We start from the raw sequence: 14,515 nt of genomic DNA on the forward strand, positions 1-14,515 counted from the left end.
AACTTACATTCCTATAAAATCTGCTTGCATATAATAACACCTGTTTATGGTGCCTCCCGCTTCAGTCGTCTTCCAGCGTCTCCGTCTTGATGTCGCTCTCCACGCCACACCCCGCCCCCTCCGCCTGACTCTCAGCGGGGGGGCTGCCGTTGCCCGCTTTCTCCAAGCTGATGGGGTCCGGCGGCTCTGACAACACGGCGTGGATGGCCGAGTCATCCTGCAGAGACGGGGACGGGGGGGACCAGGGCACACCGCTCAGTCTCACGCCTTCAGCCAGAGGACCCAACCCTGGAACCAAAGACCGGCCCATCAGGGAGCCCCCCCTCGGCCCAGCAAGACCCCCTCGACCCAGGGAAGAAAACCAGCTGGGCAGCAGAGTGGGAACCTGAGAGAGAGCGAGAGCGAGAGACAGGGTTTGACAAGTGGACATGATGATCAGAGGATTGGATCGGCTGTTTGGACGGAGACTCTGTACCTGGGTTGGAGAGGACAGATCGGCCCGGCTGAAACCAAACGGTCTTCCTGAGGCTCGCTTGTCAAATAAAGCCACCTCACAGCCCTGCAACACCAGCAGACACCAGGTTCAGGTCCTGTTTTCTAATGAAGCCTCTCTCTCAGTCTCCCTGAACACCTCGCATCATGTCCACGGTCCTTCTTTTCATGACTCAATGTTTCTATTGAGGCCTGATGTGAAAGCCTCAGCTGATTAGAACCCTCACAAAGAGATTTCATATGAGGGATTTATCATGGTTCTCGTTCTGGTGGTTCTAATCCTTCTATTCCTTTAACTTATCAAAAGTTCTTCATGGTCTCACTGTGACTCCATTTCTACAGTAAGAGGAAGGATCACAAAGAAAAGGAGTGGTTGTGATCAGTATAAACCCATTACAACTTACAACAGAGGGAACACAAGTAATATATTCAAACGTCATGTATTTAGCTCCAATGCTGAGAGCCAAGCAAGGCTGAACTACAAGGTGTCTGTGATGTCCTCGCCCCACTGCAGAACTGTAAGGTAACACACGTGATGAATATTATTCCCTTATTAATCCCCATCAGATTTCTCATCAATTCACACCACAAGCTCATATGATGTCTCAGCAGTTATTGCAACTTCAAACTCACAGTGAAAAGTCGTGTGCTTCGTAAAGTGGAAACTTGCCTGGTCAGGGAAGTCGTTTCCATCCACCTCATCACTGTTGGACTGAGCGCCAGGACTCTGAACCTCGATGCCATGGCTCTCCAAGATGGCTGCTTCTTCAAAAACACAAAGCTCATCATAGCATATCATAGTACTCGGGGCCAACGCTATCTGGTCAGCAGTATCCCACCGTGGTCAGCTCTCTACTCCGCTGACTCAACCCCACAACCACGAATGGACTTTGGCATCCCCATCACTTGAGCCCTTGGACTTCTACCCCATCCTGGCTGCTTCATAGAGGCTCCAGTCCTCCACAATCAGCCAAGCTGGCTGCTCTGCTACAAACATTCCATTGCTATGGACACCTGTCGCACATCTGACAAGCCATCACAGTGCCACTGCCCCGGGTGCCTTCAGTGTGGGAAATACCACGAGATCTCTGCACTCTAACATGGGAAATACCACGAGATCTCTGCATTCTAACATGGGAAATACCACGAGATCTCTGCACTCTAACATGGGAAATACCACGAGATCTCTGCACTGCAACATGGGAAATACTGCGTGACGAGGTGACGTGACATCATAAGATGATCCTACGGTCCAGACTGAAGCCTATAATGAGCAGGATCTGGTCCGCTGGCTCCATGTTTGTTAGGCCAGCCTTCAAAGATCAATATTTGCAGCAGAAAATCCACCTGTAGCTACTGATCGCACCCAAAACTAGAAGTCACTGAGATTATGTAAACTCTGCTATTTCAAGAATCACAGTAAGCTCATTATTTCAGCGAGTTACACAGAGAAAACACAAACGACCCGTTTTTCGGTGGAACCATGAGAATATTTTCTGGAAAAGCATCACAGCTTATTTTAGGAAAGTCAGAGGGAGACATTCAAACATAATTTCACACCCACCCACCCACCCACCCACCCACCCACCCACCCACCCACCCACCCACCCACCCACCCACCCACCCACCCACCCACCCACCCACCCACACACACACACACACACACACACACACACACACACACACACACACACACACACACACACACACACACACACACACACACACACACACACACACACACACACACACACACCCCCACCCACCCACCCACCCACCCACCCACCCACCCACACCCACACCCACACACACACACACACACACACACACACACACACACACACACACACACACACACACACACACACACACACACACACACACACACACACACACACACACACACACACACACACACACACACACACACACACACAGGAAGACATTACCAATATTAGCACGCCTCTTGATGTCTTTGCGGCGGTTGGCGAACCAGTTGTAGACCTTCAGAGATGTCACCCTCTCCAGATCAGACAGCTTCTTCCCTGTAACGAACACACACCAGGCGTGTTTCACTTCAAGCACTGCACATCTAAACCACTCCCCCCCACCCCCCCCACACCCAGCAGGTGAAGTCCCACCTGGTTTCTGGATGACAGCATTACAGGCGGTGGCGATCTCCTCTCTCTTAGCTTCATCAGGATACTGGTTATCGCTGAAAAAGCTGCACACACAAACACCAGTTGTTTCCACGTCCTGCTGCGGTCTGCTGATCCACCGGTCCTCCTCCTCACCTCTCCATGACGGCCAGGCACTCCTTCCTCCAAGTGAACCTGCTCCCACGCCGCAGACGGAAGCCTCCAGGGGGTGAACCAAAAGTAGGCGGAGTTTGATGCCAGTCCATCACGTCCTCCAGAGCCAAGGGGGCCGCACGCATGGCCAGGGTGGCCCCTGGAGTCACACACATTGGGTTTCTAGGTTCAAGGCTCCAGGTGGGGTTTTCATACTGAACAAACCAGACCACTTAGTCACTCTCCGGTCTCATCATGCTCTCAAAAGTCCCCGTCAAAACGCACACATTACAAGAAATTCTCTTCTTTTAAAACCATCTTTGTTAACATCCGACTCCACAGACCCAAGAAGAATTACTGCAGATGGAGCGTTCCTCCTCCTAGCTATCCACCCTGAGAGCAGCACACAGCTCATCACCGATATCCTCCTCCTGCTTCGTTGTGCACGACCAATGGCTTTCTTACCAGGATTGGTCTTCTCCAGCTGATACCAGCGGAAAAATGCCCGTTTCTTCTGCTCGCTGAGGTCTGAGCCCTGCTGGAGGAGCCAGTGGGAGATCCGACTCTGGCTGATACCTGGAACAAAAAGAAGGAACTCGTTTCTACAACCTCCTCCAGCGTGAAGCAGCTCAGAACGTGCATCTCTCCGAAAACACTTCCTGAACTCAGCCCTTATTTCTAATCATTACCTGGAAAAAACACATAGCACAACAAGCAGCCCATTCATTTGAATGATAAAGAGTTCAAATGTGTGTAAAATGAAAATCATCTGAACAATTCCTATGAAACCAATAACCAATACAGATTGTGAATTAACCAGATTGGAGATAGGAGCTGGATGCATCTTTCAATTGAACTCACCTGTTACCTGAGCAACCACAGCCTGTGATATCCGCCTGTTTGCCAGGAAGGACTTGATCTCCTCTTTGATCACAGCACTGTCCCTCCTACAAGCAGAGATCCAGTCATTATCCCGGCAGCAGGAATCACAAGGTTCACCCTGTCAACCAGCTTCATTTCACTTTCACATCTCAAATCAACAGAGGTCTGATTGGAGCTACTCGCACCAGACTACAGAAGTGTGTGTGTGTGTGTGTGTGTGTGTGTGTGTGTGTGTGTGTGTGTGTGTGTGTGTGTGTGTGTGTGTGTGTGTGTGTGTGTGTGTGTGTGTGTGTGTGTCTGTCGGACAATATTAGCAGGTTATCACCACAGTGTGAAAAAATAAAAAATAAAAACTGGAGCTGATTCGCTGTTGTGGTGATCCTGACATAACCGTGAGATAATGTGAGACAATGAGCAGCTCATGTTTCATCTTCATCCATCACACCGCTCTGAGAGGTGACACACAGGACAGTCACACAGGTTCTCAGACTGTGGGATGAAACACTCAGGAGAACATGCAGACTCCACACAAAAGAGCCTCTAAGACGGGACTCAACCTCTGGATATTCCAGGCTAAAGTGATATAGCACTGGAAAAACCGGAAGATGAAAACATGTGGAAAAGGGCAAGTTCACCCACCGCCCGTATCGCCAAGACTGCCGACTGGGAGATTAAACAGAAAAACCCAACATACTGAAGTATGAGGTTGCAGTGGCAAAGGTCAGAGCAGTGCCTGCTGAACAGTACATCCTATGCAGACATTAAAACAATGAATGGAGTTCAGAGATTGTATCACATGACCACATGCTAGCTCAGATCAATGATGATGATCAGAACTTTAACAGGTTGTGGGACAGTTTTCTTGCTTGGAACTGCTGTGACACTGCGAGGATCTAATTGCTGCATTGGATATCGACGCTGGTTGTTTTGTGTGTAAGCATTTATCACAGGCCTTTAGCCGTCTTGTAATTAACAGTAATACTGTCTGCATGTTTAAAGAAATAAAGACTTTAATAACAAAAAACAGAGATGAACAGTTAGACTTTGATAGACAGATGCTATTTTGTTGTTGGATTTGATTGGCTTTACAGAAAAGTTTTATTTCTAATATTATTTCCAAACTTTATGTCTACATCTTTAAGTTATGTTTGTATTATTGACTGTTGACAATAGATTATTTTAGGCACGAGGAGAATCCGGTTTTCTATCCACACAGTAGAGACGTCTTTGTATCCTTTGTTTGGAATTCAGAATAATGTCACCCTTAGTTCAACAAACCTCCATTATGTCATTTCCACTTGTGTATATTATCACATGTTGAATCCATTCATTTTGCTCTGTGTGAGCAGTGTGTTGTATTGTGGCTGTGAGTGTGTGGGCATCATGTTCATATATTTACTTATCCAGAATCAACTGAAAAAGTGGCCGCAACATTCTGTTGATCTGCTCGTTTGCTTGGTTGCCATCATGCTTCTCACCCGACTGTCCGGTCTGCTGTTACCTCATCAAGTCCTCCACCTTCTCATCCACGTCCAAGTCCTCTTCGCTGGCCTCGAAGCCATACCCCGGTGCAGCCACACTGCCGCTCACCACACCCAGAGGAAACCGGGGTGGGGAAAACTTCCCGTTGGTTACAGCCACCAGACCGTTCTGTGCCACGGGAACTGACAGAGGCGGGGAGGTGGTGTCGAAGGCGGCGTTCGGCGACAGCGACAGCCGCGTGTCGGGGAAGCTGGTCTGCGTGGCAGTGGAGGTCACGGAAGACGAGGCAGCGTTGGCAGAAGACGTGGAAGACGGAGGCGGCCTGTAGGAGCGCTTGTGGGCCAGCTTGTGTCCATGCTGGCGGTCCAGGTGGTCCAAGGTGTCCAGTGCATGGAAGACTTCTGCCTGCGTGATGCCGGTCCTCCGGAGTCTCTGGAGGAGGTCGATCTGTTCGATGGTGAAGCGAGGCTCCTGCTGGAACATCCTGCACACAACCACAATCATGAGAGAGTAAATCCAGAAGAACCCGGCGTCCATGTGCAGCCAACAAGTCACCTGAGGTGAGCCTCAGTGCTAACCATGTAGCCACCAGCTAACGGTAGCCAATATTAACTAGCTACTGGGGTATTAACATGCACACAATCAAAACTAATTCATTCAGTTACCAGACTATGTTTGTAATGAAAAATGGCGCGTATCTGAAACATTTATTAATTACAAAGCTCTTAATTTGATGATTGTTTAAAGGAGTCTCATTATAAATGATGTGTGAACAGGATGTGAAGTGTTATAGCGTGTGAATGCCAAATGGGCCGCTCAGCTGGAGGTGTCGTCAGTTGATGCTGTGATGGTAATGTTAGGCCCTGTTTACACGACAACGTTTCACGTGACAACACCTAATCCGTTAAAAAAAAAGGAGTGCGTTTCCACTGCAGCAGCGGACACAGACATCGATGGAGTTAGTATGCCGGGCCACTGGAGGGCGCTGTTGCTTGATTTTGGAATGAAACTACACAGACGTGTGTGCAGAGAACAATTCACTATAGACGTGAAGAAAATGGAGAGAACCCGACATCCGCATAGACTGATGACACATCGGATGATATCAGGGAGAGTCTCAACTATTAAACTACTGATCTGGACGATAAAACTAGAATATGGACCGCGGGTCGTACCACTACACGGCCGCCATGTTTGTTTACAACTGAATGAGCAGGAGGGAGGGGGAGAGATGTACATGCGCAGTAACAGGCTCTGTAGCCTCCATCAGTCTCCGCAGGAGGGATTTGTGCCGTGAAAGAATCTTTCCACCTTGGGAGCCGGATTAAAAACTCTGCGTATACAGTGCATCCGCAAACTGGTGCCGTGTAAACGGACCCCCCCAAAAGTGAAGAAAGTTTTGCGGATACACTCTAATTCGTTGTTGTGTCAACGGGGCCTTGGTTTGGGCCTCACAGTGGAGCGTGTGCCGGGCTGGATCGGTTTCTGGCTCCACCCACAACCTGAGTGCTCTGAACAGCCGCAGCATAAACTGAATCTAAGAAATCACCACAAACTGAATGATGAATTCAACCATCGTCTGTGATGTTTTCCTCCATCTGAATGTCCAGGGCTTTCTTTTCTTCTGTAGTTTCAGTGGACTGTTGTACTGCGCGTTTCCTTCTTACATCTCAGACTGGCCGGACTGAACAGAGCTCCTCCTCAAACACTGTCCTGAAACATTTCTCATTTTCTACCTGCTGATGTCTGAGCCGCACTGTCACACAACAGCTGCTGTTATAATTTTAATTAAACTTATTAGAAAACACTGACTTTCTATTAAGAGCAATTCACTCACTTATCTATTTTAGAAGCAATAAAAACTTTTGAGGTTTTGAATAAATCAAACTTGAAGTTTCAGTTTTCAAAAATGAGACAGAAACAATAAAAAGGACAAAAGTCAACGTATTATTGATGTACATTTATTGTACATTTTGTTTGTTGACAGCAGCGCAGAATTATGATGGGAGTTCACTTAAAGGAATTTTGCACTGATTTAACAGCTGCCAAAGCACTTTACAATGTTACCTACAATGGAGGTGGCTGCAAGGAGCTCAGTCCGTCAGTGTGGACTTCAGCGTTTTGCTCAAGGACACTGTGACAGCTGGGGAACGAACCTACAACCTTCTTTTTGAGATACGACCTGCTCTATGAACTGAGCTACAGCTGGTGCGAGCACACAAACACACATTCTCTTCAGGCCTTGTTTTCATGCAGTTTTATGTAAATGTGTGACACAGTACACTATGTTCCATCGTGCTCAGCCACTATAAATCAAACGCACCCCCAGAGGGGATTCAGAACATCTGCAGTGTGAATATGTTGCATGTTTTTGAAATGCAGCATATTTGTGGCACGTCTATATTAAGAAGTGAAATAAAAGGAGTCATTTTAACAGAAAGCTGAACTCCTGGAGCAGAAATAATAAAACCCATTGTTCATGCATTTCTTTCCTGGTGCAGAGCAGAGAAATGGAAAATGAAAGTCAGCAGACATATGAACATCTATGGACATAGGACAGGAATATGGGGGCATTATTATAGCTTAACTATTTATCAATGTGTATAGAGAGTTGTCTGTCTGTATCTCAATCCGTCTGTCCAAAGTCAGAGTTGTCAATGTGTAAAAGAATTTGTTCATATGAATCTGAATCTGCAAAAGTCGTCTCGTAATTTGTCTGTCTGTAATTAGGTATTTAAATGTGTAACAAATCTGCTCATCTGTATAACAATTTGTACATGTAATAAGATTTGTCAATACGTACAAAGATATGTGTAATTGAAAAGTCTGTTTTCAGCTTCAAATCCTGAAAATACAGACAACTCACCAGTTACAAGTCCAACAGTTTCACAATTGGAAGTGGTTTTATTTTTTTTTTTTTTTACACGCGACTTTTCTACAGTTCTGACATCTGAAGGATTCAAAATTGTAAAACCTGGATTCAGCTGCCCTGAGCTGAGGCTCACAGGCACCATTATTCTAGCAGTCCACCAACACACAGACGGTTCCGGTGAAAGTCACAGTATTCATACGTACATGCTGACTTACATTGAAAGTAAAGCATTTGGGTAATAAATCAATTTCATCAGCTATGAGGCGACAACATTCCTATAATTGCAGCAAGGTAATAGAAACAGAAATCCAGTGGGCTGTTTGTTACCACTGTATTAGGGCGAGAGTAATTATTTGTGAATGTGGTGTTTTTAAGAGGATGCCTTATCTATCACTCATGACACTCATTGTCATATATTGTCACTGGTAGTGTATCAAACACAGTTTATTTTAAGATATGTGCAGATTGTTTCTAGAGGCTAAACTTGTCTACATCCTGCCCCACAATGTGGCGTATGCTCAAAAGCGCTGACTCATAGCGCCACCTGCCCTGTACACTTGCCTGCACCTACTGAGGTACAAGGCACAAGAGCCGTGTTTGGTATGAGGGAAGGTTTTTCCTATTTCTTATTATTCTACTTCCGTTGAGACTTCAAGATGATTGTTTCCTTATTTAGTTTTTTTTGTATATAAAGTCATGTTTTTTTATCTGAGATAAATTCATCTCTATATTCCCTTATTAGTTTCTTGAGGGATTATTTCTGTATTTTTGATATTTATTTTTTGTAGACTTCTTTAAAGCCGGCTCTCCGCCTATAAATAGGCGTTGTCTGATGGCTCCGTCTCTCGCTCACTCCCCTTCGGACGCGCAGCCGGACGGCTGCCCTCCTCGGCTCTTCCGCCTTCGTCTTGTTTGGGGTTAGGTTAGATCCTTTTTCCCTGGTGGGACCGGTGGTCCTGTTTTCGCTTTTTATTTCTCCCATCAGAATTAGGTTGGGATTTTCTTTTCTTAGATTGGGTGTTGGCCCCGGTACCGCATCTGTTTGTTTTGTTTTGCCAGCCTGTTTTGGTATTTTATTAGTTTAGGACACGGGGTGGTTATGGGTTTTTGTCGTGTTCTGGTTTTTGCTTAACCCGCTTTCTTTTCAGGCTCCACAACTTTTTCGAAGTAAAAACAATGCGCAAACTAAAAGAAAATTAAGCAAATAAAAATTGTAAAAATCCTAACCGGTTCCCTGTGTCCTTCATAATATGTTTGTTCCCTTCTCGGGGTGTAACAGCGGTGTGCAGACAGAATGAAGGTGCCTGGGAGCCTGAGCTCAGGGCAGAAAAACCCAGACTTTACAACTTCAAATCCTTCAGATGGCAGAAGTGTAGCAAAAGTCACGTGGAAAAAAACCCAACGAAATGTGAAACTGCTGGACTCGTATGGAAGTATATCTGTGCCATCAGCATCTGAATTCGAATTTATAACTCTGAATTTCTTTTTACCATGAAAATCAGACTTTGAATTATAAAAGCTGTAGAATTTCAAGCACATACGTTTTTTAGCTTCAGATTTTTTTTCAACATCTAAAAATATTCAGTGTATAAAAATTCAATGTGTCTAAAATTTCAGCTGCAACACAGCCAGTTTATCTGTGCCATCAGGAGGATGCAATCGATCCCTGTCTCATTCACCCAACATCCGATCAAGGTACGCTCTGTTGGTCACTTGACAACTGCAACAGGAAGAAGCGCGCTCTTTAACTCAGCCTGGCGCCAGCGGGAGTGACGCCGCTTAGGTGAGTGTATTAATTCTCCATTTGCCATTTATGTCTGTAAATTCTGTAAGTCCCGTGTCAACTCCTCCAGTCTGATGTGATGAAGAGGAGCGGCTGAAGGTCAAACTGAGAATGAGCATGATGAAGAAAGGTGATGGAGTTCATCTGTGAGCTTTTCAACGGGGTGAAGCTCGAAGCGGAACTAGTTACTACCATGGTACGCAGTAACAGCGATCCCCTAGTATTTCAAGAAAGAGTCGGTTCCTCCGTCTACATGCAGACAGAGTCGGATTGTTTCTAGTCGTTTCGGAGTGTTTTCAGAAAGAATCGTGTCTTCAAGCAGACTGGCCCGAATGTCTCCAGAGTTGTTTCCTCTGTCTGCGTGGAGACGGAAGGAACAACTCTAGATACACTCCACTTCTGTCTACACGCAGACGGAGTCCGAGTGTTTCCAGAAGAGTCCTTTCCTCCGTCTACACGCAGACAGAATGTTTCCAGAACAGTGGCGGTCAGTGTCATAACAGGCCAATTCTACCCATGTATTTTGTTGATATAGATCAGAGGTCCTCAATAGGCGGCTGTCTGGTCCGCGTTGGCCCATGAGCTGCACATCAATGTGAAATAAAGTGGAATTCGTGGGGAAATAATGCGCTGCTCTACCTTGTTTGCACCTCATCCCACACCGTAATCGGAGCCGGAGTGCATCCGACGTAATTACGTCAATGCGTGCTCCGCTCGGATGTTCATGGATTTCAATTTCACAACCCATAACACCACCCGTCATCGAGCAATAAGTCAAAATTAAACAAAGAAACAACATGACCCAGGCATGACAAAACGCCAAGTCAACCAGGAAAACCGTCAGTTCAACTCTGACTGGACTGAACAGTTTAGTTTTACATTACTGGCCCATGCTTGATAAGCACGCAGACCAGGGACACACGATCCACGTTTGTTCACTTCTGATCCGATCCCTATACCTGGATTTGGATATCTACCGATACCATTCATATACCAGAGCCTGGTTTGCTTTAATATTATTATTATCATTTTTGTTGACTTTATATAAAGGCTGTAATAAACTCCTCTCTACAGGCAAGTTTGAAATGTACAGATGAATGTATGTATTCTCCCAAAATGCAATTTGAGGTCAGTACAAGGTCAGAAAAGGAAGAAGTACAAACTGTTTTTGTTCAATTTGGACAATGTGGGGGTCTGCGTGGCGTCATCATATCATAATAAACTTGTTATATCTTTAAACCCTCAGAATAACTTTATTAATCCCCGGGGAAATTCTTTAGCAACGCAGCACAAACAGCAATGATTCCAGCACTAACGCAGCACAAACGATTGGGACAAATCTCACAGAGTTTTACGTGGAGTAGGACGCGCCATCACGGAGGTCCGTGGAGGAGCTGCAGTTCATTGTTTTGATTCTGCTGTCAGTGCCGTTCTCCTCGTCGAGCTGGCGTTTTAAAACGTCTGGCTGCAGAGCGGCGCCTCGCTGTCCAACTGCTTTGCAAACGTTGTATGTTTCTGTTGCTTTGCCGTGTTTTGAGCGTAAAATACGTTCAACCAGCAACATGTTGTCGAGATAAGTTGGATAGCCACAGTGCTACGTTAGCCTGCTAGCTGGCTGCAAACTGTGGAGTGGATTTCCTGACTCATTACTCCACGTCTCATTGAGACCTCATTTCTGCAGCGGTAAAGCACAGACGAGGCTTCATGGATCGGAAATCTCCGCAGGTTGGATCGGATATTTCCGATCTGTGAAAAATGTTGGTATCGGAACCCGATACCAACACTGGATTGGACCCATCCCTAACGCAGACCAGAGCAGTCAGCAAAGTGGGTCATCTACAGCAACACTTCAACTCTGCATGCCGCCAGCTTTAATGCCAACTACCCTCTAAAATCCCACAGCTGCAAAACAGAAATTGAAAGCATAGCGTCAAACAAGCACTAGGTAGTGTCTACGATATGTCGGCATTGGCACAACAGAGCTACAGCGCGTCGTCGCTTGTTTCATGGAACCTTGCCAAAGCTAAGAAACCATTTGCTGATGCTGAGATCAACAGTTTGCTCCAGCAGGTAACCCAGAGTTTGGTTTTTTTTATCTGCGCATCGACTAAAACAGCCGCTTCAGGAAACAAATTTCCAAGCATCAATGAGTAATGAGAAGTGACAACAACAATAACTTGAAAACAATAGCGAGGCAATAATAAATAAATTAACAGGAATTCATGCTCTGAAAACTCCCCTGGTGGAACGAGGCAAACAGGCTTAACCACAGAATAACCAACATGGCCTTCACTTCAGCATCACAGTCGACTGGAGGCAGACGATCGTCAGCTCAGGTCCTGGAGACACGTCAACTCCCCAAACGTCACAACGAACGCAAACCTCCTCCACCATTGCTAACACCACCGCACCAACACCACCATGCTAAAACCACTGTGCTAACACCACCACGCTTAAACCACTGCGCTAACATGACTACGCTAAAATCACTGTGCTAACGCCACTACACTAAAACCACTGTGCTAAGACCACCACGCCAAAACCACTGCGCTAACACCACCTAGCTAAAACCAGTGTGCTAACCCTACCACACTAAAACTCCAGTGCCAACACCACCACACTAAAAACACTGTGCCAACACCACTGTGCCAACACCACCACGCTAAAACCCCTGCGCTAACATCACCACAATAAAATCACTGTGCTAACACCACCACGCTAAAATCACCACTCTAAAATCACTGCGCTAACGCCACCACACTAAAACCACTGTGCTAAGACCACCATGCTAAAACCACTGCGCTAACACCACCACGCTAAAACCAGTGTGCTAACGCCACCACACTAAAACCACTGTGCTAAGACCACCATGCTAAAACCACTGCGCTAACACCACCACGCTAAAACCAGTGTGCTAACACCACCACGCTAAAACAAGTGTTCTAACACTACCACACTAAAACCACTGTGCCAACACCACCACGCTAAAACCACTGCGCTAACACCACCACGCTAAAACCACTGTGCCAACACCACCACGCTAAAACCACTGCGCTAAAACCACCAAACTAAAGACACTGTGCCAACACCACTGTGCCAACAACACCACGCTAAAACCACCATTTGAAAACTATTGTACGAACACTAACACCACTGGGCTGTAGTTGTTTATGTAGTTTACATGTTGGTCCACTAGTTGTTGCTGTTGGTTGTTTTTGTTATGAAACCCAAGACAGACACACAAAGCAGAGCAGCAGAAATGTAGACCAGGTCGTCGCAGACCCTGGAGACTAGTTCCTGTGTAGACCCAGTCCTGGAGGAAACTGGAGACCGGCTCCTGTGTCGACCGGGTCCTGGAGGACCCTGGAGACCGGCTCCTGTGTAGACCGAGTACTGGAGGACCCTGGAGACCGGCTCCTGTGTAGACCGGGTCCTGGAGGACCCTGGAGACCGGCACCTGTGTAGACCGGGTCCTGGAGGACCCTAGAGACTGGCTCCTGTCTAGACCCGGTCCTGGAGGACACTGGAGTCAAATTCCTGAATAGACTGGGTGCTGGAGGACCCTGAAGACTGGATCCTGTGTAGACCGGCTCCTGGAGGACCCTGGAGACCGGTCCCTGTCTAGACCCGGTCCTGGAGGACCCTGGAGTCAAGCTCCTGAGTAGACCGGGTGCTGGAGGGCCCTGGAGACCGGCTACTGTGCAGACCGGGTCCTGGAGGACCCTGGAGACTGGCTCCTGTGTAGCTCGGGTCCTAGGGGACCCTGGAGACCGGCTCCGGGCCTCTCAGCAACTTAACGGACTGAACGTTCAGGAGTTTTGTCGTCGGGCGGCGTGACGGTTCCTACCTTTCTCTCCGGCTCGGCTCCTCGGCAGACGGAGTCTCACCATAAACCCGCGGCCTCGGGGCGCAGCGACACTCCGAATCCCACTTTCCCAAAATGTCTCCTCTGCTCCTCCTGGCTTCAGCCCGCCGTCACACTCATTCTCCTTTTGTCCGGCAGACAGCCGCCATGTTGACACGAGCCGCAAAGGACGCTGGGAGTCGTAGTTTCTACTGTCAATCTAGCATCACCGCCTGAAACGTCTGAACACCACCTGGAAACACCTGGACTCCACTTGCTTTCACCTCCACCTCCTGAACTACACCTGGAAACACCTGGACTCCACCTGCTTTCACCTCCACCTCCTGAGATACACCTGGAAACACCTGGACTCCACCTGCTTTCACCTGGATGAGTCATGAAGGACGGGTGAAGGAGTGATGAAGGATGGATAGAGGATGGGTGGATGAGCCATGGAGGATGGCTGGAGTGATGGAGAATGGGTGGAGGAGTGATGGATGAGTCATGGAGGATGGATGAGGACAGGTGGAGGAGTGATGGAGAAGAGATGATAGAATGGTGGATGCTGGTTTGGTTGAGTATGCTTCCACACCACCCCCTGCTGGGAAGAGTCACTTCCTGTCCTTTCTCCACTCAGATGTTGCAGTGTGGTCGCTGTGTGCTCCACCTGCTTCTCCACCCAGCAGCCTTTCTGTTTCACTTTGTCCGTATCACCCAGTGGTGTGATGGATCTTAAAGGAAGAAACCAGTGTTATGAGTGATCGACACATTAGTTTGCATAGCAGTATAATCCGTTTGTATCTCTTCTGCCCAGAACTGTTAATACCATGACCATATATGTAAGAATAAATCCGGTGTGTGAGGCAGAA

The 14,515-nt window shown here is 47.2% G+C and overlaps 1 protein-coding gene across 2 annotated transcripts; it reads right to left on the reverse strand.

Moving 5' to 3' along the window:
* On the reverse strand, positions 1-13,845 carry LOC308128220 (homeobox-containing protein 1-like). Of its 2 annotated transcripts, none has more exons than XM_080493419.1 (10): positions 13,650-13,845; positions 5,167-5,631; positions 3,645-3,730; positions 3,249-3,359; positions 2,787-2,943; positions 2,634-2,716; positions 2,442-2,537; positions 1,163-1,254; positions 476-559; positions 1-385 (listed from the first exon to the last, which is right to left on the reverse strand). In XM_080493419.1, exons 2-10 carry the CDS (start codon positions 5,628-5,630, stop codon positions 62-64), a joined length of 1,497 nt encoding a protein of 498 aa, XP_080349545.1. In that variant the 5' UTR covers position 5,631; positions 13,650-13,845; the 3' UTR covers positions 1-61. The 2 variants fall into 2 exon arrangements, with proteins under 2 accessions (XP_080349545.1, XP_080349544.1); XM_080493418.1 differs by having other exon boundaries at positions 1,163-1,257.
* Between the last annotated feature and the right edge of the window lie 670 nt (positions 13,846-14,515).

Source organism: Lipophrys pholis (genome assembly GCF_963383615.2).
Source record: "Lipophrys pholis genome assembly, chromosome: 2".
Classification (NCBI taxonomy): Eukaryota; Metazoa; Chordata; class Actinopteri; order Blenniiformes; family Blenniidae; genus Lipophrys; species Lipophrys pholis.